We start from the raw sequence: 24,107 nt of genomic DNA, 5'->3' as shown, positions 1-24,107 counted from the left end.
TTTATATGAAATCATTAAAGTATAATTGTTTATAAGATTTTTTTTTAATAATGCATAAATTTAATCAAACTTCTTAGTGTTATTAAGATTTTTTCTTAATGTTATTCTTTTCAAATGTAATTTAATAATTAAAGATAAAATGTATCAGAATATGCTAAAGTAGTAATTAAGAAATATGATAACTACTACTGCATCATTTTGTATAAATAGTGTAAACCAGTTTGAAACTATATCTATATTGAAATAAATAACTAAAGAAGTTATTTTGCTAGCTAAAAAATTGATTAGATAGCAAATTAATCTTCTAACAAGGTTACGTTTGGAGATTTTAAGGGGGATATAACTGTGTTTCGTTCATTTTACATTGTTCCTGCCAATTAAGGATACGAGAGCATTTTCAATGGTAAGTTTCTCACAACATGTATCCAAGAATTATAAAATCATTAGTTTTAATATAAAGTAACAATTATTCCCTCTGTTTTCTTTATATGTCTTTATAAAAACTTTCACACATATTAATGCACCAAATGTAATACCTTTCTTATCCTTCATTAATTGATTGTTTTGTATACTAAAGCACGTAAAGTGGAGTAAATATTGGGTGATCATAGTCTTTTGTCAATATAATTTGTATTGTTTTATGGAAAACGACAACTATATTGGAACATTTTTTTTTTTTTTTTGAACACTGAGATATTATAAAACCATCCAACTAGTAAACTTAGTTGGTGGAGGGAGAGTACAAAGCAGTCTTTGCAAGGGAGTCAGCCACACAATTCAAGTTTCTGGAAATAAAGCAAAAAAAATACAGTCAAAGGAAGAAGATAGATGCTCGATATCCCGAATGATTCCGTGGAGATCCACCGGGTGATGGTTCGAGGAGATAATAACAACAAGTGCTTGACAATCTGTATTGATACAGATTCTTGAGATGCCCAACTCGAGGGCGTTGAGGAGTGCTGATCGGACTGCAAGAGCTTCAACCACCAATGCTGAGGATGTGTCGTTGAAAGAACAAATACCATGTGCTAGGCAGACGCCACCATGATCTTTAATTAGCCATCCACAGCCTGCTCTGTTTGTTTCAACATGCCAAGCCGCATCAGTAAAACAGATACTAGTAGCAGAGGAAATTAGCGTTGGAGTATGACGATGCAGAGAAGGTCGTGTTGAGGTTGTGTGGGTTTGTGCGAGGCCCCACTCTCTAGCCATTCGAATTGCATTCGAAACAACCTCAGCTGGCGTGAAAACTCTGTTTTCGAAGAGGAAATAGTTCCTAGCTGTCCAGATGCCCCAACAAATCCAAGGAAAGAGATTAGTTGCTACACCTAGCGGTGGGAGATTAGGAGCCACTGTGGAGCATAAGAACGCTTCAGCAAAGGATTCACAAAGTGCTGGATTAAAGCCTGACGACCAGATATGTGAAGCCCAGACTTGTCTCGTGAAGGTGCAGTGCAGAAATACATGATCTGCGGTTTCTAGAACACCACAATGCCGACAAGTGATGTTGTTGATAAGTCCCCTCTTTGCTAGGTTCTCCCCAATTGCTATGGCTCCTTGATTAATTTTCCAGAGGAAAGATGAAGCTTTGGTGACACTTTGCTGGCCCAGATGGATTTAAATAGTTTCTGATCCGGTTGAGCTCCCTCCGGGTTTGTGTTGGTCAAAATATCCGTCGCTGTAGCAACAAAATAACCCGACTTGACCGAGTAGATACCCGAACGTGATGCTAACCAGACATAAGAGTCTGAGAAACCCAAAACACTCGGTTTGATACGTAGAATGTCCGGTAAATGCTGCGGGATGACCTCCATGATTCTCTGCAGATTCCATTCAGCGCTTCCTCGACAAAGGAGGTCAGCTACTACGAGATCTTGATGTTCCTCTTTAGCTGGTCCTATGGGTCTAACCGGAGTCTGAAAACTGAGCCAAGGATCCTTCCATAGTCTAGTGCTTTCTCCATCTCCTATGCCTTTGCTTAGGTTAGTAATCAGGAGATCTCTACCAGCCAATATTCCCCGCCATCCATGGGATGCAGCCTTTGGAGCTTTCACCAAGAGGAACGATTCCTTGTTGCAGTATTTACCTCTGAGAACCTTGGCCAATAAGCAGTCTGGTTTTGATACGATTCGCCAAGCCTGCTTTGCCAAAAGAGCCGTGTTGAAGACTTGTATATCTCGGACTCCCAAGCCTCCCAAATCTTTGGGTGCTGTGATCTTGTCCCAAGCAACCCAACACATTTTCTTAACCTCCGGAGATGCATCCCACCAAAATCTTGTGAGGGCAGATTGAATCCTATTGCAAAGGTTCACCGGTAGTTGAAAACAGGTCATAGCATAAGCTGGAATAGCAGTGAGTACCGCTTTTAACATGACCAGTTTACCTGCAGGAGATAGTTGCCGTGATGACCAACACACTGCCTTTTGCCTTATGCGGTCTACAATACCCGTAAATAGATCTTTCTTACGTCGACCGAACAGTTCCGGGAGTCCAAGATACTTTCCAACCCCTCCTTCCTTCTCAATCCCGAGGTATGATTTAACACGTTCCCGTATTACCTGCGGGGTCTTAGCTGAGAAAGAAATAGATGATTTGGAAGCATTTATCAGTTATCCCGACGACACTCTATACTTTTGTAAGATATCCAGAAGCGTAGCACAGCTGACTTCATCTGTATTCATGAAGAACATAGTGTCATCTGCAAATAAAAGGTGATTAATCCTTGGAGCCGGAGTTTCCACTCTCAGTCCTGATAGGTGGCCGCTGCGTTGAGCTCTTTTGCACAGCCCGGAGAGGACTTCTCCGCAGAAAATAAACAGGTATGGAGACAGCGGGTCTCCTTGCCGTATTCCTCTGGATGGTAAGACCTCACCGTGTACTGAATCATTGATCAGAAAGGAGTAGGACACTGAAGTCACACACTGCATGATCAGATTCACAAAGGATGCTGAGAAGCCAAACGGTAACAGAACCACCTCGATAAAACGCCACTCGAGTCGATCGTATGCTTTACTCATATCCGTCTTCACAGCCATAGAGCATCGGATCTCGGCCTCCGATATCTTGAGAGAATGAAGGATTTCATGGGTTATGAGTACATTGTCGGATATGGCTCTTCCCGGGACAAAAGCTGATTGGGTTTCGGAGATAATATCTTGAAGAATCGGTTTGAGTCTGAGCATGATTAGCTTTGTGATCACTTTGTAGGCTACGTTGCAGAGAGCTATAGGACGATAGTCAGCGACCAGCTTGGCTCCTGTGATCTTTGGTATGAGCCTGACAAAAGTAGCGTTGGTGACAGGCGGGAGCCACCCTGTTCGAAAGAAAGCCTGCACTTCCGAGATTAGAACCTGTCCAACAGTATCCCAGTTAGCATGAAAGAAGCTTGCTGAGAAGCCATCCGGGCCTGGGGCTTTATCCGGGTGGATAAGAAATAAGGCATGTTTGACTTCCTTTCCCATAGGTATAGCAGCTAGGCTCTCATTTGTGGCAGCTGAGATACCTGGAGTGATCGCCGAAATCACTATCTCGCTAGTAGTTTCTGAGGTGGAATTGTTGCTTTCCGAGGAGAAGATGTCTGAGAAGTAGTTCGATATTTGGCGTGCAATCTGTTCTTCTTCATAGTATGTTGTACCATTAGGGTCTTCTATCACAGACATTCTATTGCGGGCTCTCCGACCCTTGGCTACTGCATGAAAATAACCAGAGTTCTTATCTCTCAAGGCTAGCCACATTATTCTGCTCCGCTGTCTCCAGAATTCTTCTTCCGCTTTGTATGCAGCCATAAGCTTGAAGTTCAGTGCTGATATAAGCGCATCGTTGCCTTGGGGGTCCGACATTGCAGCGTCCAGATCCTTCTTAAAGCGGGAGATCGCCTCTTTACTATTAGTGTAGTGTGCTCTTGTCGAGGCTGATATGGCGCGTCTGTAGGCCGCAAGGCGAGAATCTACAGTATCATTTGTATTGGCGTTCCAAACCTTCGCTATCAAGTATCATTTGTATTGGCGTTCCAACATTTTTTCTTTCCGAAACGTCTTTTAAAAGGGAACGGAGGAGTAAAATTTAAACTACAAAAAAAAAAATTAAACCATTAATAAATAAACACATACACAGTGAATATCTAGTTTTTTTAGAATGGGTACAAACAGCTTTTTCTTCACTTCTCTCCACCTTTTTCCATTTTTCACTGTTCAAACTTAAAAAAATAGATATTCAATTAAGATACTCCAATGAAGTTGCCTGATAAACTTAGGAAGAGAAGCAGACGCTTTTTAGTCTTTTTAATATATTTCTTTTTAAGAAATTCAAACATTCCGACTAAAATAGGAGAGATAATTAATCATATTTCTAAGAACATACAACATAAGAGAGTAAACAAAAAAAGTGAAACTCGAATGCGTCGAGAAGCAAGGCTCACGGACCACTAGAGACTTTGAGATTAAGTCAATTTCATTTTCTTGTAATTAATACGAGAAAATTTGAACGTATTATATTCATTAAAAACGGGAAGTACCATCAATTTGACCGACATATACTCAAATATCATAGGAATTATATTCATTAAAAACGTGAAGTACCATCAATTTACCCGACATATACTCACATATCATAGGAACAAATATATTCTGTGTTCCACATGGCTGGAAAGATGACTGACAAAACATATACACATCATAATAAGGCATATTGTAAGACTCAACATGCATGTATATTTATGCACTAATCAGCATTTAATATTCGTTTTGGTCAGAAAATTAGAAATTTTATAAACACCGTCTTTGCTAATAATTTAAAAGGACTTTTATGTTGGTAATGCAGATTAGTTATCTTAATCTCCCAAGGGGTATTGTAAAGGAATCTTCGTCAGCACACACACCTTGTTCACACTGATCTGAGACTAGTAGAAGTAGACGCTTGATTAGTTTCTGACCATCGCATTGTTTAAGAGCCATTGATAACTAAAACATACTCGTCACGACTCACTAGTCATTGTCATTTTGCATTTTTAAGAGAATCATAATCCCAGGGGTATTGTAAACGAATCTTCGTCAGCACACAAACACCATGTTCACATTGATTTGAGACTAGCAAAAGTAGACACTTAATTAGTTTATGACCACTGCATTGTTTAAGAGTCATTGATTACTAAAACATGCTCGTCACTAGCCATTGTTCTGACCATTGCATTTTTTAAGAGTCACGTTGAAACCTTTACAATAGATTTAGGGTTTTTCTCAGCTCAGAACTCAACAGAGCGAGAGAATAGGAAGTGGAGCTGAAAATCCTGAGAGGCTCAGACGTCGTCGTTTATGGAAGCCCATTGTTCACTGGTTGGAGGCCCAAAAGCCTTCAACCTAATAAAAACAAAATTATGGGGTATTCCGAGAATCGAACTCGGGACCTCTCGCACCCGAAGCGAGAATCATACCACTAGACCAAACACCCTTCTTGAACTAGTAGAGACATAAAGTATTTAATCTACGTTCTCCTAATTGCATTTCACTAGGGGTAGGAAATAAAACCGAACCGAACCCATCGAACCGAACAAACCGAACCGAAACCGATTCGAACCGAACCAAAGTCTATTATCAAACAGTTAGGTTTAAGATTTTCCCAACCCGAACCAACCGAACCAAACCCGATCCAAACAGAACCACGTTGAACCGAACCAAACTAAATCGAACCCATAACCAATGTGCATATTAGCAATATACAATATACTAAAATTCTAAGACTAAAGTTATTGTTAATTTTATTAAGGATTTTTTTTTAGTTTCCTATTTACTTTAATTAATTTTTGTTTGATTGTGTTCTTATAAACATTTTGTAGTTTGTTAAAGTTTTTGTTTCAGTTTTACATTATATTTAGTTTACATAGTTTATTTTGTAGAGGTATTATTAACGATATTTTTTAATTTTCTATTTATTATAGTTAACTTTGATTTGATTGTGCTCTTATAAATGTTTTGTGTTTCTAAATGTTTTTTCGGTTTTATATTAAATTTAGTCAACATAATTTAGTTTTTTATAATCGTCAACACGATGATTTTATGACCATGCGTCTGTGTTTTAAAACCGAACTGAATTCAAACCGAACTGAGTTCAAACCGAACCGAAACTGATCCAAACTGAACTAACTATGGTTTACTTTGGTTGGATAAATCATTGAATCGAATTAACCAAACCGAACCGAACCCGAATCGAACCAATAAAATAACCGAAGTGCCCACCCCTACATTTCACAAACAGCTTGGAAGTCATTTAAAGTTTTTAGAGTCGATTTCAAATTCATTCGGTCAAAAGAAACATAATCAATGTTGTCAAAAAACTTTTACGTAAACCTTTTGAATTTAATGTTTCGGTCAGACTTAAACCTATAGATTGTTATTAGATTAGATTAATGACTATCAAAATTGCACTGGATGAAGTTAATAAAGCCAGAGAAGAGAATCCAACATGGCGATAACAATAACACAACGTGATTGTCATTTTTTTTCTCATTACCAAAACTCCAAATGCAAAAGTTACAAAGTTGAAGAAAGACAAGCTTATAAAGTTCTCGAAGCAGCTTAAAAGATAAATTGGTGAGAGAAGACAAACCTAACTTCGAAGTGTACTCAAGAAACTACAAGAGTCAAGGGCACAACTGAACTATGATGAGGCTCTTCGTCCACCCTTTCTACGTGTACTGTCGGTGGGAATTGGAGTAACATCCTCAACAAAAATACATTAAAGAGAGATTCTTCTCAACCAAACCGCACAATTGTCTGACGTAATCAAAAGTACCTAGGCAGAGATTCTGCTTTCTGTGTTAATACCCGTTCCGGATTTTCTATAAGATTTTCCCTTTTTTTTTCCTTGGCATTATAATGACTTGGTAAATAAATTTGTTAATTGTTTTGGTTAACCTCTAATTTGTGATCATCGAAAGATCCTCTTGGAAGTCTTTAATTCTCCGAATAATCAAACTGATAAGTCTATTGATTAAGGTAGTTATGATTTATTTACCAGTTGTGATTGTGAAGATCTTTTAGTACTGCATAATCTAAAACCCCTCAATAACCCTAATTCAGTTCCTACCTCGCCACGGCCTATTACTATATATATATACATGTATAACAAGGGCTAGGATAAAAAGAAAAAAAAACGAAAAGAGAAGAGAGTAGATAATATATATGGAGACGACTGAAATGAGTAGAAGAGATGTGATTGTATACAGAGGAATATGGTACGTAATGACTCTACTCTCGGTCTTTGGCCTCTCCATATCACTCAATCTTCTGTGGCCACCTGGGGGAAAGTCACCAGCATTGTCTCGTTTCCTCAGGGACGGCGCGGTGAGTGCCACAACATTCTATGCAGTGACGGTACTCAGGCATCTCTTATTCACCGATCCTCCCTCCACTAGTTGGTACAAGGATTTTACTACAAAAAAAGAGAAGATTCCTCAGGTTGTTTTTGCGGAGCTTGCCATATTGGTGTTAATGACATCTTCGGCAATGTATTCCGTTTTGGTGGATCATGACCTTACGTTATACATGTCGTTATTCACCATATCGTTGTTCACCGGTGGGACAGGTCTGATTCAGCTATCGGATAAGTTTAGGATGGATATGAAACATGCTTATATCACGCTTCTTTGCGGTTGGTTGTCTTGGCTTTTTGGCGTTTATATTTTTATTTACCGCCCTAGTTTGAGCGTGGCTATGATCTTTGCTGGAGTTTACTGGATGTTCGGCCCTTTTATCTGTTTTTATAATTTCCCCAGTGAGGAATTCTCTATAAATTCCAGGGTTTCCCCTCTTCCTGCTTAGTTCTCTTGCTTAATTTTTCTTAATGGAATTACATCATTGACTGCTATAAAATTAGTCATACACATCCTTATTGGAAATTTGAAAACTGTAATCAATATAACATCATCGTGAACCAAACGTTTAATACCACTATTAAGACGAATACTCGATTACGGACCAAGTAAGAAATACGAGCTGAGTAGCAAGTGATTGTGTCCACTCCTAGTAAAAAATACTTACTCGGCTTGAATATTGGCTCTGGCATATCAATAGGGAGAACCCTAAAGGGCGATGACGGCGGCGATTCAAGCTCAGACAACAGTTCGAGACCTATTCCAGTAGATCCAGCCGCGTACGGTCTTTAGCTAGTGCCATCTCCCTCCGGTGCTAAGCTGAATCTCTCCGCATAAACCCCCATTAACCAAAGCTGATACCTTTCGTTAAGAAGAGATGGGGAGTTAAGGCGGTCCAGTAGCTTTGCGATTTCTCTTGGTGCGCCGTATCGAGAGAAGCAGATCCAAAAGCAAGCTTTCATTAAGTCCTTGTGGCTTCGCGATGATGAATCGTTTCAAGAAGAAGAAAGAGCCCTCTCTCATGGAGGAGCTGAAGGAATTAGAGCTTCTCGATGAAGGTGAAATGGTGGATATCCCAGAGCTGGAGCTGGAGGATCTAATAGAAGAGAACCGGTTGAGTGTCATTGTTCGTTGCTTGAACCCTCATGCCCATAAGGTGGGAGGTCTGATTAAGGCGCTACCACCAATCTGGGGGCTAGAGGATAGAACACAGGGGAGGATAGTAGGAGAGGACAAGGTCCAGTTCAGTTTCAGATCAGATACAGACCTCCAATATGTCCTCAACAAAGGGCCCTGGTTTGTCAATGGTTGGATTGTGGTCTTGGACCAATGGAGCCCGAACCCATCAGAAGACTACTTGAAGAAGATAACTTTCTGGGTTAGAGTGAGAGGTCTCCCTATACAGATGCTGAAGAAGGAAGTAATCGATACTCTACTAGGGCCACTGGGGGAAGTAGATAAAGTAGAGCTTCACGCTAAGAACTCTAACTCCATCGAGTATGTGAGAGCTATGATTACTGTCAACTCAGACGAACCATTACAGTTCAGAAGGATTGCGAGACTGAAATCTGGGGCCACATACCCCACGGAGCTGGAGTACGAAAAACTTCTCAAAGTTTGCTACACATGTAAGAGACTCACACATGATCAATCTAAGTGCCCCTTACAGATCATGAGTAATGAGGTGGGAGTAAGGGAGGAGAAGGAAAAGAGGAAGGAGCCTAACCTTAGAAAGAAACTGAAGGAGAAAGAATCCTTAGCTAAGGAACGCCTAAGTAAAGGTCCTTCAAAGGAAGGAGGCTCCAGAAGCTCCCAACCAGCCAGAAGTACTCAAGCCTCACTAAGTCGAAGAAGTGGAAAAGAGAAGGAACAACTTCAAGAGGAGAAGAGAAGAGGGAAACGAGTCAGCTCAACACCCCAACTAGTCTGGCAACCGATAAAAGGAAAGGGAGGAACGGAAAAGACGAGAAGCACTGAAGAATCTATTGCAAATACCAGAAGCTCTGGTGGAACGAGTGGAAATAAAAGTGCTACTGAAAGACTGGGAAGGAAAGAACAAGGGGTGGAACCTGCTGAAGCAGACTCAGTTTTCAACAGATTGGGAGGTTTTGAGAAAGAGTGGGGTTCAAAAGGAAGCAGGGGAAGCAGAGCAGATAACACCTCCTCGCAGGACCTTCGCCTGAAACTTAGTGGAACATCCTCGGGGGAGAGACATGATGGTAAATCAAGCAAAGGCAGCCGCAGCCCTCCTTCAGTCTTTGAACGACTAGGGAGCTTGAGATTCTCAACTCCAGTCAATGTCAGAACCGTGGAAGACTCACAGCCCTCAAAGAGAAGGAGACAGAACAGCAGTGGTGAGAGACAATCTAAGAAGGCTAGGAAGACTTCAACAGAAAAGGATCCGCTGGGTCCATCGGTTTTTCAACGACTGGGGGTGACGACTGAAGTATCTGACTGCAGTACCCCTTTGGAGGGCAAACATTCTGCTCGTGTAGCAGCTTTCACACCAGTTCATTCTGCTCTTGGAGCAGCGCATTTCCCAAACCATTCTGTCCGTAGGATAGCATTGGCAAGTGGAGCACAGACTAAAGAAGGGTTGATGGGTAATACCAACCCTTCGAGGTCAATATGAGGATCCTGAGCTGGAACTGTCAGGGGCTGGGGAATACCCCGACAGTTCGACATCTACAGGGAATACATGGTCAGTATTCGCCTGAGATAATATTCCTCAGTGAGACCAAAAGTAGGAGAGGTTACCTGGAATCTATAGTTGGGAAGTTGGGCTTTCATGATCTTGTCACTATAGATGCCAGGGGAAAGAGTGGAGGTTTAGCGGTTATGTGGAGGAATTCTTGTGAAGTTGAAGTCCTTCAAGCGAATAAAAGGGTGATTGATCTGCAAGTAAGGTGGCAAGGATTCTGGTTCTTTCTCACCTGTGTATACGGCGATCCAGTTAGAAGTAAAAGAGGTGAAGTGTGGGAAAGAATTTCGAGAATCGGAGCCAATAGGAAGGGTGCCTGGGTATTAATGGGTGACTTCAACGAGGTGATTGATCAGTCAGAAAAATCAGGTGGAGTAGCCAGATCAGATCGAGAGGGTTTGGAGTTCAAGCAGATGCTACTCAACTGGGGTCTATGGGATGTTAAATACAAAGGTAATCCGTTATCTTGGGCAGGAAAGAGGAACAATGAATTGGTGCAGTGTAGGTTGGACAGAGCGGTAGCAAATCAAGAATGGTTGGAAGCCCACCCGCACGCTACAACCTTCTACCTACCAAGAGTGCAGTCGGACCATAGCCCGATCATCATCTCCCTGGATGGTCTACAGAAAAAGAAACCCACGAGCTTCAAGTACGATCATAGGATGGTTAAAAGAGAGGGTTTTGTAGAGACAGTCACAAGGGGTTGGAGGGCAGCTAGCAGCGGCCAAGGAAGTTTGATGTGCAGGATCTCTACTTGCCGAAAGGCTATATCTGTATGGAAGCGACAAGCAAAGCCAAGTTCAGCCATGAGAATCCAGGAGCTGAGCTACAAAATTGATGAGGCAACCCGCCAGGAATTGTTTCAAAAGGAAGAGCTCGAGAGGCTACGAAAGGAGCTGGCAGAGGAATATCACAATGAAGAGATTTTCTGGCTTCTCAAAAGCAGAATCAACTGGCTGAGATCAGGAGATATGAACACGAAGTTCTTCCATGCGGTGACCAAAAACAGAAGAGCGCAGAATAGGATCAAAAGCCTGATCGACGAGGAAGAGACCGAATGGTTCGCTGATGAGGACCTAGGAAGAGTAGCAGAGCAGTATTTCAAGACCCTGTTCTCATCAGAAGACGTTGGTTTGGACGAGGTCGAGTGGCAGGACATGCCAGAACTGATCTCTGCGGAGCAGAACAGTCATCTAATGCAGCCGGTATCGCAGGAGGAAGTTAGAAAAGCAGTGTTCGCAATTAACCCATCCAAGTGTCCTGGTCCAGACGGGATGAACGGGTACTTCTTTCAACAATTCTGGGATACAAGTGGCTTGGACATTACAACTATGGTGCAAAAGTTCTTCAGCACTGGAGAACTTGAGGACGGGATGAATGGAACCAACATATGTTTGATCCCCAAGGTGCTGAATGCGAAGAAGATGAGTGACTTCCGACCTATTAGCCTCTGCAATGTCGCCTACAAGGTAGTATCAAAACTGTTGGCTAGTAGATTGAAGAAGGTCCTCCCCAGCGTAGTCTCAGAAACACAGGCTGCCTTCGTCGAAGGCCGTCTTATTTCTGATAATATCTTGATTGCACATGAACTCCTTCATGCTTTGAGCTCAGACAATAAGTGTGCGTCGGAGTTCATTGCCATCAAAACAGATTTATCTAAGGCTTATGACCGTGTAGAGTGGACTTTCTTAAATAAAGCAATGAAGGCGATGGGTTTCTCTGAAGAGTGGAGGAGGCTGATTATGGCATGTGTGACTTCAGTGAACTACCAAGTGCTCATTAATGGCTCCCCGTTCGGCAGGATCGTTCCATCAAGAGGGTTGAGACAAGGTGATCCACTATCACCTTACCTCTTTGTGATGTGTACTGAAGTTCTAGTGCAAATGCTGAGACGCGCAGAAAATTCAGGGAAGATATCTGGACTCAGAGTGGCGAGAAGAGCCCCACCGGTCTCTCATCTTCTGTTTGCAGATGACAGTATGCTCTATTGTAAGGGATCTGAGGAGGAGTTAGAGCAGATTTTACAAATTCTCCGAGTCTACAGTATGGCTTCAGGACAGAAGATCAATTACCAAAAGTCGAGTGTCTACTTTGGGAAGCATATTCCCGAAAATAGAAGAAACGAGATTCTGCAGAAACTACAAATAGAGACAGTGGGTGGCGATGGGCTCTATCTTGGACTCCCGGAGTCATTTGGAGGTTCAAAGGTATCCTTACTGAGTTATATCAAAGAGAATTTGAACCAGAGAGTCCATGGATGGCAGTCTAAGTTCCTATCTCCAGGAGGAAAAGAAGTACTCTTAAAGGCTGTAGCAATGGCGATGCCAACATACACAATGGCGTGCTTCCTCTTACCTAAGACTACTATCAAGCAGATTATGTCACTCATGGCTGATTTTTGGTGGAGGAATGGTCATGAAACAAAAGGAATGCACTGGAAAAGTTGGGATAGTCTTTGTAAACCGAAGGCAGTTGGAGGATTGGGCTTTAAAGACTTGGAAGCTTATAATCTGGCATTATTAGGGAAACAGCTTTGGAGAATGATCAAAAAACCAGAATCCCTAATGGCTAAGATTTTCAAGAGCAGATATTTTAGGAACTCTGATCCCCTCAATGCAGACCTGGGTTCTCGACCCTCTTATGCGTGGCGCAGCATTCATGCAACACAGAAGCTCATTCAGCAAGGAGCCCGGGTTGTAATTGGGAACGGTAAAGACACGAAGCTATGGCAAGAAAGATGGATTGGAAACACACCGGCTTCAATGATCCAGTCTGTACGGTTGGTACCAGGTCAGAACCGCGAACCATTGTCTTCTGATATGCGAGTAAGTGAGTTGATTTGTGAGAATGGTCGAGATTGGGATGTTGGGAAGATTGAGAGGCTGTTTACAGCAGGAACCAAAGAAAAGATCATCAAAATAAGACCAGCAGGAAAAAGAAGCAAGGATACTTACTCCTGGGACTATACTAAAACAGGGCACTACACTGTTAAGTCGGGCTATTGGGTTCAAATGAATGAGGTCACAGGCGCACCTGAAGCTAGAAAAGTCACCCAACCAAGTCTAGATAGCATTTACCAGCAGGTGTGGAAGGTGGAGACTAGTCCCAAAGTTAAACACTTTCTTTGGCGATGTCTCAACAATGCACTCCCGGTGGCGTTAAATATGGTGCACAGACACATAGCTAAACAAAAGATGTGTAGTAGATGTGGAAATGAGGAGGAGAGCGTAAACCATCTGCTGTTTAAGTGTCATTATGCCAGATTAGTTTGGGCTTTGGCAAATGTTCATATTCCTCCAGCTGGAGTATGGTCGGACTCTCTGTATGCCAATATCCACTGGGTCTTAAATCTAAAGAAAGAGTACCCACTGGAAGAGGTAGAAGAGAGCTTTGCGCCATGGTTAATGTGGAGGTTATGGAAGAACAGGAATGATTTCGTCTTTAGAGGGAACGATCATGATGCAGCCCTAACGGTCTGGAAGGTTTGGGAGGATGTGCTTGAGTGGATTAGCAGAGCTGAGGTGAAAGAGAAGGAGGTTAAAGAGCCCACAGCCCCAAAACCGGAGGTCAAATGGAAACCACCAGCGGAGAGGTATCTGAAGTGTAACTCAGATGCAGCGTGGTTTAAAGAAGAACGAAATGGTGGAGCTGGTTGGATACTACGTGATCATCGGGGGAGATTGATATGGGCTGGTGCAAAGAAACTGGCAGAAGTGAGATCAGCTATAGAGGCGGAAGCAGAGGCAGTGAGGTGGGCTTTACAAACGGTGACAGGTTTTGGATATGACAGAGTACAGTTTGAAACCGATTCACTTCAGTTGATGAGGATGATAAATGGAGAGGAGGAAACCTGGCCACTGTTGGAGCCCATCATCCAGGAGATAGCTGCACTTATGTCGATGAGGGAGGAGATCACGGTTGTGTATTATCCTCGGAGTGGTAACAAAACCGCGGATAGGATAGCAAGGGAGACTTCTACGTTTACGTCCTTTGTCCCCAAGTTATATTCTATGTCGCCTTCTTGGTTGTCTTCTTGTTTAGAGTCTGATAATTTGGTTGTAAGAACTTGATTTGGAAGTAATAAGAAGTAGTTGTTGAGCCAAAAAAAAAAAAAAAAAAAAAGAATATTGGCTCTGGCATTAATGTCGACGGTGTCACTGCTTTCGACCTAGAGAGCAACTGTCTTGGTTATTAGGGTTTTCACAAAGATCATTTACTAGGATCTCTCTTAATCCGCCACCGAAAAGACCAACCAAGTTGAAACAGAAGTGGCTAAATAGGTCGTCTCTGCTTTATATAGTGGTAATACAAAAATAATTATTGGGCCGTACTTTGAAAAGCCTGCTCATGAAACAGAGTGTGTAACTTATCAGAAACAACTACGAAACTGAGAGAGTGGGCAGAGAGTTCTACCAGGCCAAACAATTATTTTGTGAACGAACATTCGTATGGAATTTAATCCTTCTAAGCAACTTCTTTGTCTTAAACTGGGTCGGGTCTCACTGTTAATTTTACCAATCCATCCAGGAAGTAGCCTATGGGATTCGTATAGAAAATGCAAAATAGCTATATAAATATATAGCCAATTAACAATAAACACAATCGTCATTAGTCACTAACACTTTTTTTTCATTCCCAAAACTCCAAAATGCAAAAGTTTACAAAGTCGAAGAAAGACCGCTTATAGTGTTTTTACGAAGCAACTTGAAAGATAAACTGGAGAGAGAGAGACAAAAACCAACTTCGCAAGTGTGTAGCCCTCACAAGAGTCAAGAGCACAACTGAAAGATGACGAATCTCATTGGGAAATCAAAGTCTTCTTCCTCTGCGTCCACCCTTTCTACGTGTACTGTCGGTGGGAATTGGAGTCACATCCTCTGCAAAACAACATTCAAGATTCCTCTCAGTCGACAGAACAATCAAAAGTGGCAGTTAGTAACTAGAGAATCGGCTGTTATGTTTACTTACCAATACGACCAATCTTCATGCCAGAACGAGCAAGGGCTCTGAGAGCAGACTGAGCACCAGGGCCTGGAGTCTTGGTTTTGTTTCCTCCAGTGGCACGGAGCTTCACGTGCATGGCTGTGATGCCAAGCTCCTGCATTACAGATTTAATTATTAAGATCAACAATGGGCATTATTATAAATCCAAAACAGATTGCTGACCTTGCATCTTTGAGCAACATCTTGAGCTGCAAGCATAGCAGCATAAGGAGAAGACTCATCACGGTCAGCCTTAACCTTCATCCCACCTGCCAAACAAAAAAAAAAGAGTGTATTTATTAAGGATTCATTTCGCATAATCAGATTACTCTATACGAACATCAACAAGAACTACTAAGAGAGCATACCGGTGATACGGACGAGAGTTTCTCTTCCGGACAGATCAGTCACATGCTGCAAATAAAATTACCAAACAACAACAAACATCATTAGTCGAATTGACTCAATCCGCAGAGAATAATTATACTAATAATTAAAAAATCAAACTAAGAAAAGCTTACGATGAAAGTGTCATTGAAAGAAGCAAAGATGTGAACAACACCGAATACTTGCTCTCCGTCACGAACAGCAGGTCCGAGAGTGACGGTTTCCTCCTTGGGCTCTCTGGTCTTTCTCCTCGACTAATAAAAACCAAAGAATAGACAAGACAGGACACGATCAATGACATATACACACACACCACCATCATTTCAATCAGACAACAAACAATCAGTTCCGCAGCTAGACTAAACCAAATTTATTTGATTCAGAAACCGTAACACACTCTACTCTCAATAGCACTATTCTACAAAAAAAAAAAAAAACATACATACTACAACACTCTACACTGTGGTTCAGACCACACACGATCAAACCAACAGTTTCTCATATATAAGCTCAAACACATTTTGAGTCAGAAACTCGTACAACTTTGAAACTCGGATTGAACAAGAGAGTATGTGAGAAACTAAGAAATGATATCAGCGCACAGTTCTTACCATGTTCACAGATGGATGAGAGAGAGGAGACGATTTGCTTAGGGTTTGTGGATGCGCGTCTCTGGAAAGCACCTAGGCAGTGGTAACAAGAAAGACGCACACTCGGCGCTACAACACCATTTTATATATTAGGGTTTCATTGAAAACCCTGATGCATTTGACGTAATTGCCCTTATTACTAAACGTCGTCGTTTCCATCCTACGCGAAATTAAGAAAAGTTGAAGAGAGCCATTGGCGACAAATGAGAACAAACTTTTTACGAATCTTCAAGACAGGAACACTTGGGGGGGGGGGGGGGGGGGCTTAATCTTTATTTTATTTGAAGTCGTTAAACTATATAAGGTTCTCTATCATTAGAATCGAGAATTGAACATGTGCAACCACGTCTTCTTTACTTGTTTCAAGAGTGAGATAAGAAAAACCACAAGCATCAGGTACACTATCATGATGAATAAAAAACTTTTTTTACAGACACTGATTGATACAAAGGAGGGATATAAGATCAATTAGTAAATCACCACCAACAACTTAGCTGTTAGTTACCAATCATAATCATCGAGGCTAGCCCGGTGAAAACACATGACAGTGCAGATGAATACGAAGAACGATGTGAACTCTATGAGCATTGCACCCGTCTCGATCATTCCTGCATGCCTTAATATGATTGGAATCGCCAGGCTTCCTACTGTTGATGCTCCTGTCAAGAACTTTGCTGCATCTATCCACCTGCATTTTTCAAAGAAGAGGCAAATCTCATGTACTGTAATTTTGTTTAATAGTTAAAATTAAGTATATGGTTAAACTAACTAACCCTCCACCATCTCGACTAATTAAGAACTGCGTTGAGCCTCCTCCAAAGAACATACAAGGCATAGGCACTACCACATACATGAGTGCTGAAAGCATTGGCCACCAGTTACTATATAAAGCACACGCCTGGCCATTAGAAACAAAAAAGTTATCGCTACATTTTTTCAGATGACTAGAACTTGTGTTACTCAATGAATGATAGAATCTACTAAGGGAATCATATGATAAACCTATTAAATATGAAAAGTCTGATTAACGTTGCGACAGAAAATTAGACCTAGATAAGGACCTGATATAATTTTCAGGAGGAAAGCTGGTTGGGTTTAGAGAAGTTAGTTCAGAAAGTCTAAAGTCATTAACAAGTTACACTAAGTTAACACATTCATTGGCTAGCTTTTCTCGGTTATCTTCCTATATCTACTATGGATAGTGATGCGGTTGAGTTTGTCAGCTTAGCAAATACTAAAGTCAACATTGATTAGTGTGAAGGATAAAATTTCTTAAATGTAGAGAGCTATTTAATCAACATACAAGAGAGTAAAGCTTAAAACTTAAAAATATGCAGAAAATCACAAGGTTCACATGTTGCAATACTTTTCTGCATAAAAATGTCAATCCCATGTAAGAAATGAACCAACAATAACAACTGTGATTGGTACACTCAACGCGTCAGATCACAGTAAAAAAAAATTCAGCTTACCATATAAAGCAAGGTGTGACAATTAAGCACATAAGTAACCAGGCGAAAATGCTAATAAGAGAAGAAAGATGTGAGCCTTAGCTTAGAAAATTGAAGCTAATAAGTCAGGTCATAACGATTTTTTTTTGTGGAAGTCTGTCATAGTAGTAGACTGCTATAATTAACCCTTACCAGGATCTGGAGAAGGATACTAGATGAAAACATGAAAGCAAGTCCAGCAAGTCTGTGTATCAAGAAAAAAAAAATCTGTAAAGATTAAAAAAAAAAAAAGACAATGGCTCTGATGAAACAACAAGGTAATAGAAAGAGCTTCAAGTCTTAAACTTACACTGTAACACAACAAAACAGCAGATTGAGCATTCCAGAAGAAACCCATGAAACAAAAATAGCAAACAATGAGTTGAAATTTGAAGAATTCAAAACCCTAGCTCACTAAAATTAACAAAGCATGAAGCTTTATCGAATCTGATTCGGAGCTCGTCCGGGAAAAGAAGAAACTAATAGAAGAGAAAGAAAGGTGAGTAATTTGATTAACCTTCGATGGTCATAGCCATGTGTGATCAACGGAGATCGAACTCTTGATCGACTCTCGGCGGTGGACTGGAGAGAGACGAAGGATGGACTCTTGGCGATTTGGGAGCTAAACAGAGAAACACCGTGTCAAAGTCGTTCTCGTTCGTTACTAAACCCAAAAGTACGACCGGATAAAATTCGGTTTTTCTTTTTTCCATTAAACTGATTCCATTCTTTTGGTTTGGTTTAGTTTGGTTACAAACTTATAATGGGATAATTGCTAAAATATAGAAATGTTTAGTGTTGAAATATCTATTGGAAAACAAAAAAGTAACAAAACAAATGTAAATATATATATTTTTAATATGGGTGAAAGTTGTTGACAAAAAAAACATGGGTGAAAGTTTTAAATATTAATTTTAAAATTTAGAGAGAATAATTTCGTGTTGTGATTTTGATAATCTGATTCTCAAATTTTGAGTTGTTAGAAAAATTTTATGTTTGTGAAAATTTATAATTAAATTATTAAATATAGAATGATTAGACGTATATATAATTTCCGTAAAATTAATCAGTGTATATTATTAGTTATGATAATTTTATTTTTGGGCAATCTTTCTAAACAAATTATTTTAAAGTTTTTGTCATAAAAAATCTAGGAAACCAAATTTTAGCAAATATATATTGATAATATATTTCTTTTATATTGATTTTTGTACCGATTTTCTACCTTTTATATATTTTTGAAAATTATTTTCCTGTCTTGTCACAATAGCATTTAAGGGAAAATAATTATAACACAATAAATTTTATTTCAAAAAAAAAAACAGAAAAAAAAAGAAGAAGAAGAAGCCAGGCCCAGGAGAGCTAATCTGAGTCGTTACCTCTGTCAGCTTGGCTCGGACCGACATCGTACCTTCTTCGCTTGTCTTGTCCCCAAGCTTAGAGGCTACACCGTCTCCTCCTCCGCCTCCATCCAATTCACAAAGCGAACGTCTCCTCCGCTTGGGCTTGGCTTCTTTGTAAGAGCTACAAATCCCTAATTCACCGCTTGGAACTGTCTTCTCCTATGTCTACTCGTTGTTACCATATCGTCTTCTCTATAGCCGCTTGATTTCGTCTGTCTCTTAGCGGCTACATACCCTCATCACTAAGATTTTGTAAGTTTTTGCTAAACCCTAATCATCACATTCAGCTAGGGTTTGTTTGTTTGTTTGTTCTCTTTTTTCGAAATTGCTAACTTTGATTCAAAGCTTGGATTTTTCGTGAGGGGGTGGGGTTGATACTGTTGAAAGATCAAATCTTTAGCTTCATTTATAATGTCAACACCTCAAAGATTTAAACTTTTTTTTTATTCTTCTTGTTGTTTCCTTTAGGTTTAAGGTTCAGGCAATGGTTGAGCTAGAAGATAATAACGAGAGGGAGAGTTCACCAGTTGTAGAGAATGGTTTCGCCAATGGACCTACTACTACCACAGATGCTTTGTCTCCATCACCAAAGGCCGCCATTCAAGGGAATGACACACTCTCTTACGCCAATGTTCTTCGCGCGAGAAACAAATTTTCAGATGCGCTTGCTCTCTACGAGGCTATACTGGAGAAAGATAGCAAGAACGTTGAAGCTCACATCGGGAAAGGGATATGCTTGCAGACGCAGAACAAAGGGAACCTTGCTTTTGATTGTTTTTCCGAAGCAATCAGGTTGGATCCGCATAACGCTTGTGCCCTCACGCACTGTGGTATACTTCATAAAGAAGAAGGGAGGCTCGTAGAAGCTGCTGAGGTGTGTGACATCATTACCTTTCAAATCCATCTCTGCTGATTTAGTAATACTGTAAAAAATTTTTTATTAACTTTACTTTGTAACAGTCCTACCAGAGAGCACTGATGGCAGATGCATCATACAAGCCAGCAGCTGAGTGTTTAGCCATTGTTTTGACCGACCTTGGAACTAGCCTGAAGCTGGCTGGGAATACGCAGGAGGGAATTCAAAAGTATTACGAAGCCCTTAAGATTGATCCGCACTATGCTGTTAGTTTTTTTCTTTCTGATCCTCTGCTTTTTCCTTCTAATCGTGTGCCTTTGGTATCATTTAATGGGTCCTTTACTTCACAATGTTAAATGTGCAGCCTGCTTATTACAACTTAGGTGTTGTGTACTCCGAAATGATGCAATACGACAGTGCCTTGGGCTGCTACGAGAAGGCTGCACTTGAGAGGCCTATGTATGCTGAAGCATATTGTAACATGGGTGTCATATATAAGAACCGTGGTGACTTGGAGATGGCAATCACTTGTTATGAGAGGTAACATATTCTGTTACGTCATTGCTTGGCTTTGATTGGTATAAGTGTGACTCTGAATTTCTTCTTCTTCTTCTTCTTCTTCTGCCATTAGATGTCTAGCTGTATCTCCAAACTTTGAGATTGCCAAGAATAATATGGCCATAGCTCTGACAGATTTAGGAACAAAGGTAATAAGCATGAACTATTATCAAAATTTCGGTAAAAGTCTATATTTTCTTAAGGGTCCTTTTGGTTGAACTTGTGAATGCTATTTCAGGTTAAACTTGAAGGTGATGTCAGCCAAGGGGTGGCATATTACAAGAAGGCTCTCTATTATAACTGGCACTATGCAGATGCTATGTATAATCTTGGAGTGGCTTATGGTGAAATGCTGAAGTTTGACATGGTATTTAATTTGCGATCTAATCATTTCTGCGATGAAATACTGAAGTTTGGTTCTTAGTGTATGTCTACGTATATTTGCATCGTTCTCTCCATGTTCTCGTTAATCAATACAAGATTCCTCAGTTATTAAAACCAGATAATGAAATATTCCTGTCTTCATGTGTTCTCTTTGTGCAGGCAATTGTCTTCTATGAGCTTGCTTTCCACTTCAATCCACATTGTGCTGAGGCTTGCAACAATTTGGGAGTACTCTACAAGGACCGTGACAACCTTGATAAAGCTGTGGAGTGTTATCAGGTACTATTTATGCTGAATCTGCAGCGTTTCATGATTATTTCATTGTCTTTTGTGGCTAATAATACTCCCAACCTTTGTAGATGGCTCTGTCAATCAAACCAAATTTCGCACAGTCGCTTAACAACCTTGGTGTCGTCTACACAGTCCAGGTTTGATATAGATTAACGGTGGCTCAAAGTTTTCTTAATAGAATCTATAGGGTCAGTAGAATGCTTATTCCTCTGATGTTACAGGGGAAAATGGATGCTGCTGCTGACATGATTGAGAAGGCAATCCTTGCAAATCCCACTTATGCAGAAGCTTTTAACAACTTAGGTTTGGTTTCTCTCTTCTGTTATATACGAGTTCCTAAGTGTCGTTTAGTTTCTGTTATAACCAGCTTCATGGTGCGATACAAATGCAGGTGTTCTTTACAGAGACGCTGGAAACATAACCGCAGCTATTGATGCTTATGAGGAATGCCTTAAGATAGATCCAGATTCTCGCAACGCTGGCCAGAACCGATTGCTTGCCATGAACTACATAAATGAAGGACTTGATGACAAACTGTATGAGGCTCACAGGTTAGAACATATATTTTGACTAGCTTTGGTTTCTGTTCTGTTGCTTTTATGGGACTTACAGTGAGAAACTCTTGTGAACACAGAGACTGGGGTTGGCGTTTCACAAGATTACACCAACAGTACACTTCTTGGGATAATATCAAAGATCCAGAGCGACCTATCACCATCGGATATATCTCCCCAGACTTCTTTACTCATTCAGTTTCTTATTTCATTGAAGCCCCACTCACTCATCATGATTACACAAAGTATAGAGTTGTGGTTTATTCAGCGGTAGTTAAGGTATGAATTTTCTTGAAAATACTCCTTAGATGTCAAAGCAATTCATTTCCTTTCCCTCTCATGGATTTGCAGGCAGACGCAAAAACATTCAGGTTTAGGGATAAAGTGTTGAAGAAAGGTGGAGTGTGGAAAGATATATACGGAATAGATGAGAAAAAGATTGCAAGTATGGTCCGAGAAGACAAAATCGACATTTTGGTAGAACTCACTGGCCATACAGCCAATAACAAGCTGGGAACCATGGCCTGCAGACCAGCACCTGTTCAGGTGAGAGGATTAATAAAAACTATCTCAATGTCTTTTTTTCTTTTTTGTGATTTTAGACTTCAAGTTTACTTTGCTTGAACTTGTCAGGTTACTTGGATCGGCTATCCAAATACTACGGGCTTGCCCACTGTTGATTACAGAGTTACAGATTCGTTGGCTGATCCACTAGACACTAAACAGAAGTACGTTCTTGTTTCATAACAAATGGTACTATGGTTTCAGAGTGATCGAAATAGAATCCCTTTTTATTTCTTTTTGTGTTTATCTACTTGCAGACAGGTCGAGGAGCTGGTTAGGCTTCCGGAGTGTTTTCTTTGTTATACACCATCACCAGAGGCTGGTCCTGTTTGTCCAACACCAGCTCTTTCCAATGGCTTTGTCACATTTGGTAGCTTCAACAATCTCGCAAAGGTTAGATATACTTTTCCTTGGATCATACACACTAAACAACCTCCCATAGTATCCCTTGTAAAGGTTTTATATATGTGTGTCTGCAATCAGATTACTCCTAAGGTGCTGCAAGTATGGGCTAGGATACTGTGTGCAGTTCCCAACTCTCGCCTTGTGGTAAAATGCAAACCTTTCTGCTCTGACAGCATTAGGCAGAGGTTTCTCACGACGCTGGAGCAGCTTGGGTTAGAATCAAAGCGCGTTGATCTTTTGCCGCTTATTCTTTTCAATCACGACCATATGCAAGCTTATTCCTTAATGGACATAAGGTAATTTGACTGAAAAAAAAACGCTAAATAGATTTACATATGAAATTGTGAGTGTGAATTTACATTGTATTGCAGTTTGGACACATTCCCTTATGCTGGAACTACCACAACCTGTGAATCTCTCTACATGGGAGTTCCATGTGTTACTATGGCTGGTTCAGTACATGCTCATAACGTTGGTGTCAGTCTTCTCAGTAAAGTTGGTAAGCACTCGGTACCGAAATTGGTTATTACTGGAGACATCGTTTAGCTTATGCGATCGTTTCTTTGATTCAGGTTTGGGACGCCTGGTTGCTAAAAATGAGGATGAGTATGTGCGGTTATCTGTTGATCTAGCTTCTGATGTCACGTCTCTTTCAAAGCTGAGAATGAGTCTCAGGGATCTAATGGCTGGATCTCCTGTTTGTAACGGTCCTTCCTTTGCTGTTGCTCTTGAATCCGCATACCGAAATATGTGGAGAAGCTACTGCAAAGGTGAAGTACCGTCCTTAAGGCGAATGGAAAAGCTGCAAAAAGAGGTCCAAGAAGACCCCTTAATCTCATCAAGACTCAACGTCACTGGTGAAGCCACTCCTTCGCTCAAGGCCAATGGTTCTGCTCCTGTTCCTTCTTCCTTACCAACCCAGTCCTGGCAGCTCTCAAAGAAAATGGACTCCACTGGTTAAAGTGAACAGTATTACAGAGAGATACCGAGCTGCTGTGTAATGAGGGATTATATAGAACTTAAGCACACTCTGATGCATTTGCAGATTCTGGACCCGTATGGGTGAAAGGTGTGAAAGAGAGAGTCCATGAGATCTTTTTACTTCCATGACACTATAGGAATAGACTTTTAGATTACTGCTTGTGTTAGTAAAAAAAGAATAGTATTGTTAGTTTAGCTTTATAATGATTCTTGGCAAGTCTATGTGGAAGTGGATTTGGAGTTTTTCTTCTCATCTGAGAGATCAAACTGTTGTATTAATTAGGGTTTTAAGGCTTCTTTGGATGCTTGTTTTCATGTGTTTGATAATGATAGTTCTATAGCCAAAATAATTGGCATATTCCTTGTTGGGTAGAGAAAGGAGACAGACAAGTGAAGAAGACCATAAATTATTAAAACAGAGTATTATTTAGTTAAAGTATAGACTTTTGACTTGTATAGTTATTTACTTATGTCTGCCAACTCCATATCTCTTGAATTAATTAGTGTGAAGCAAGCAACTGCTCTTCAATTCCA

At 40.5% G+C, this 24,107-nt stretch overlaps 4 protein-coding genes and 1 non-coding gene across 7 annotated transcripts in view; 2 read left to right on the top strand and 3 right to left on the bottom strand.

The window, feature by feature from the left end:
* The window catches only part of LOC108857633 (40S ribosomal protein S14-2), a 43,596-nt gene extending 27,409 nt beyond the window's left edge, over positions 1–16,187 (bottom strand). Inside the window, exons 1-6 of one of the 2 annotated variants that reach the window (XR_008934277.1) lie at positions 16,049–16,187; positions 15,572–15,691; positions 15,419–15,464; positions 15,234–15,319; positions 15,036–15,165; positions 14,787–14,944 (exon numbers count right to left, since the gene is read on the bottom strand). Coding sequence is in view for 1 of the 2 variants with exons in the window: in XM_018631637.2 (XP_018487139.1) it covers positions 14,877–14,944; positions 15,036–15,165; positions 15,234–15,319; positions 15,419–15,464; positions 15,572–15,691; positions 16,049–16,051 (453 nt within the window). In the remaining variant the exon portion in view is untranslated. Of the gene's footprint in view, positions 1–14,618; positions 14,945–15,035; positions 15,166–15,233; positions 15,320–15,418; positions 15,465–15,571; positions 15,692–16,048 lie in introns of those variants that run through there. The other variant, XM_018631637.2, reaches the window with a different exon arrangement.
* TRNAP-CGG (transfer RNA proline (anticodon CGG)) lies at positions 5,374–5,445 on the bottom strand. The gene has a single exon. It is a non-coding gene; the product is annotated as a tRNA-Pro (tRNA).
* LOC108858943 (uncharacterized) lies at positions 7,137–7,814 on the top strand. The gene has a single exon (XM_018632790.2). The coding sequence runs from the start codon at positions 7,176–7,178 to the stop codon at positions 7,812–7,814; it is 639 nt and encodes a 212-aa protein (XP_018488292.1). The 5' UTR covers positions 7,137–7,175.
* Positions 16,188–16,461: 274 nt separating the features above from the next.
* LOC108859006 (vacuolar protein sorting-associated protein 55 homolog) lies at positions 16,462–18,268 on the bottom strand. 2 transcript variants are annotated; one of them, XM_057010969.1, is made up of 5 exons: positions 17,888–18,268; positions 17,731–17,782; positions 17,560–17,610; positions 16,861–16,985; positions 16,462–16,775 (listed from the first exon to the last, which is right to left on the bottom strand). In XM_057010969.1, the coding sequence occupies exons 1-5, from the start codon at positions 17,917–17,919 to the stop codon at positions 16,589–16,591; spliced, it is 447 nt and encodes a 148-aa protein (XP_056866949.1). In that variant the 5' UTR covers positions 17,920–18,268; the 3' UTR covers positions 16,462–16,588. The 2 variants fall into 2 exon arrangements, with proteins under 2 accessions (XP_056866949.1, XP_018488343.1); XM_018632841.2 differs by lacking the exon at positions 17,560–17,610 and having other exon boundaries at positions 17,888–18,266.
* Positions 18,269–18,888: 620 nt separating this feature from the next.
* On the top strand, positions 18,889–23,934 carry LOC108863108 (probable UDP-N-acetylglucosamine--peptide N-acetylglucosaminyltransferase SPINDLY). The gene is made up of 17 exons (XM_018637421.2): positions 18,889–19,232; positions 19,449–19,854; positions 19,941–20,102; positions 20,201–20,376; positions 20,468–20,543; positions 20,633–20,761; positions 20,938–21,057; positions 21,138–21,206; positions 21,291–21,372; positions 21,461–21,620; positions 21,704–21,902; positions 21,975–22,169; positions 22,257–22,351; positions 22,445–22,580; positions 22,671–22,888; positions 22,964–23,091; positions 23,165–23,934. Exons 2-17 carry the CDS (start codon positions 19,465–19,467, stop codon positions 23,551–23,553), a joined length of 2,724 nt encoding a protein of 907 aa, XP_018492923.1. The 5' UTR covers positions 18,889–19,232; positions 19,449–19,464; the 3' UTR covers positions 23,554–23,934.
* Positions 23,935–24,107: the final 173 nt, after the last annotated feature.

The sequence above is a fragment of the Raphanus sativus genome, chromosome 5 (genome assembly GCF_000801105.2).
Source record: "Raphanus sativus cultivar WK10039 chromosome 5, ASM80110v3, whole genome shotgun sequence".
NCBI lineage: Eukaryota > Viridiplantae > Streptophyta > Magnoliopsida > Brassicales > Brassicaceae > Raphanus > Raphanus sativus.
The sequence above is the reverse complement of the archived record's forward strand: the minus strand, read 5'-3'. Positions and strand labels throughout refer to the sequence as shown.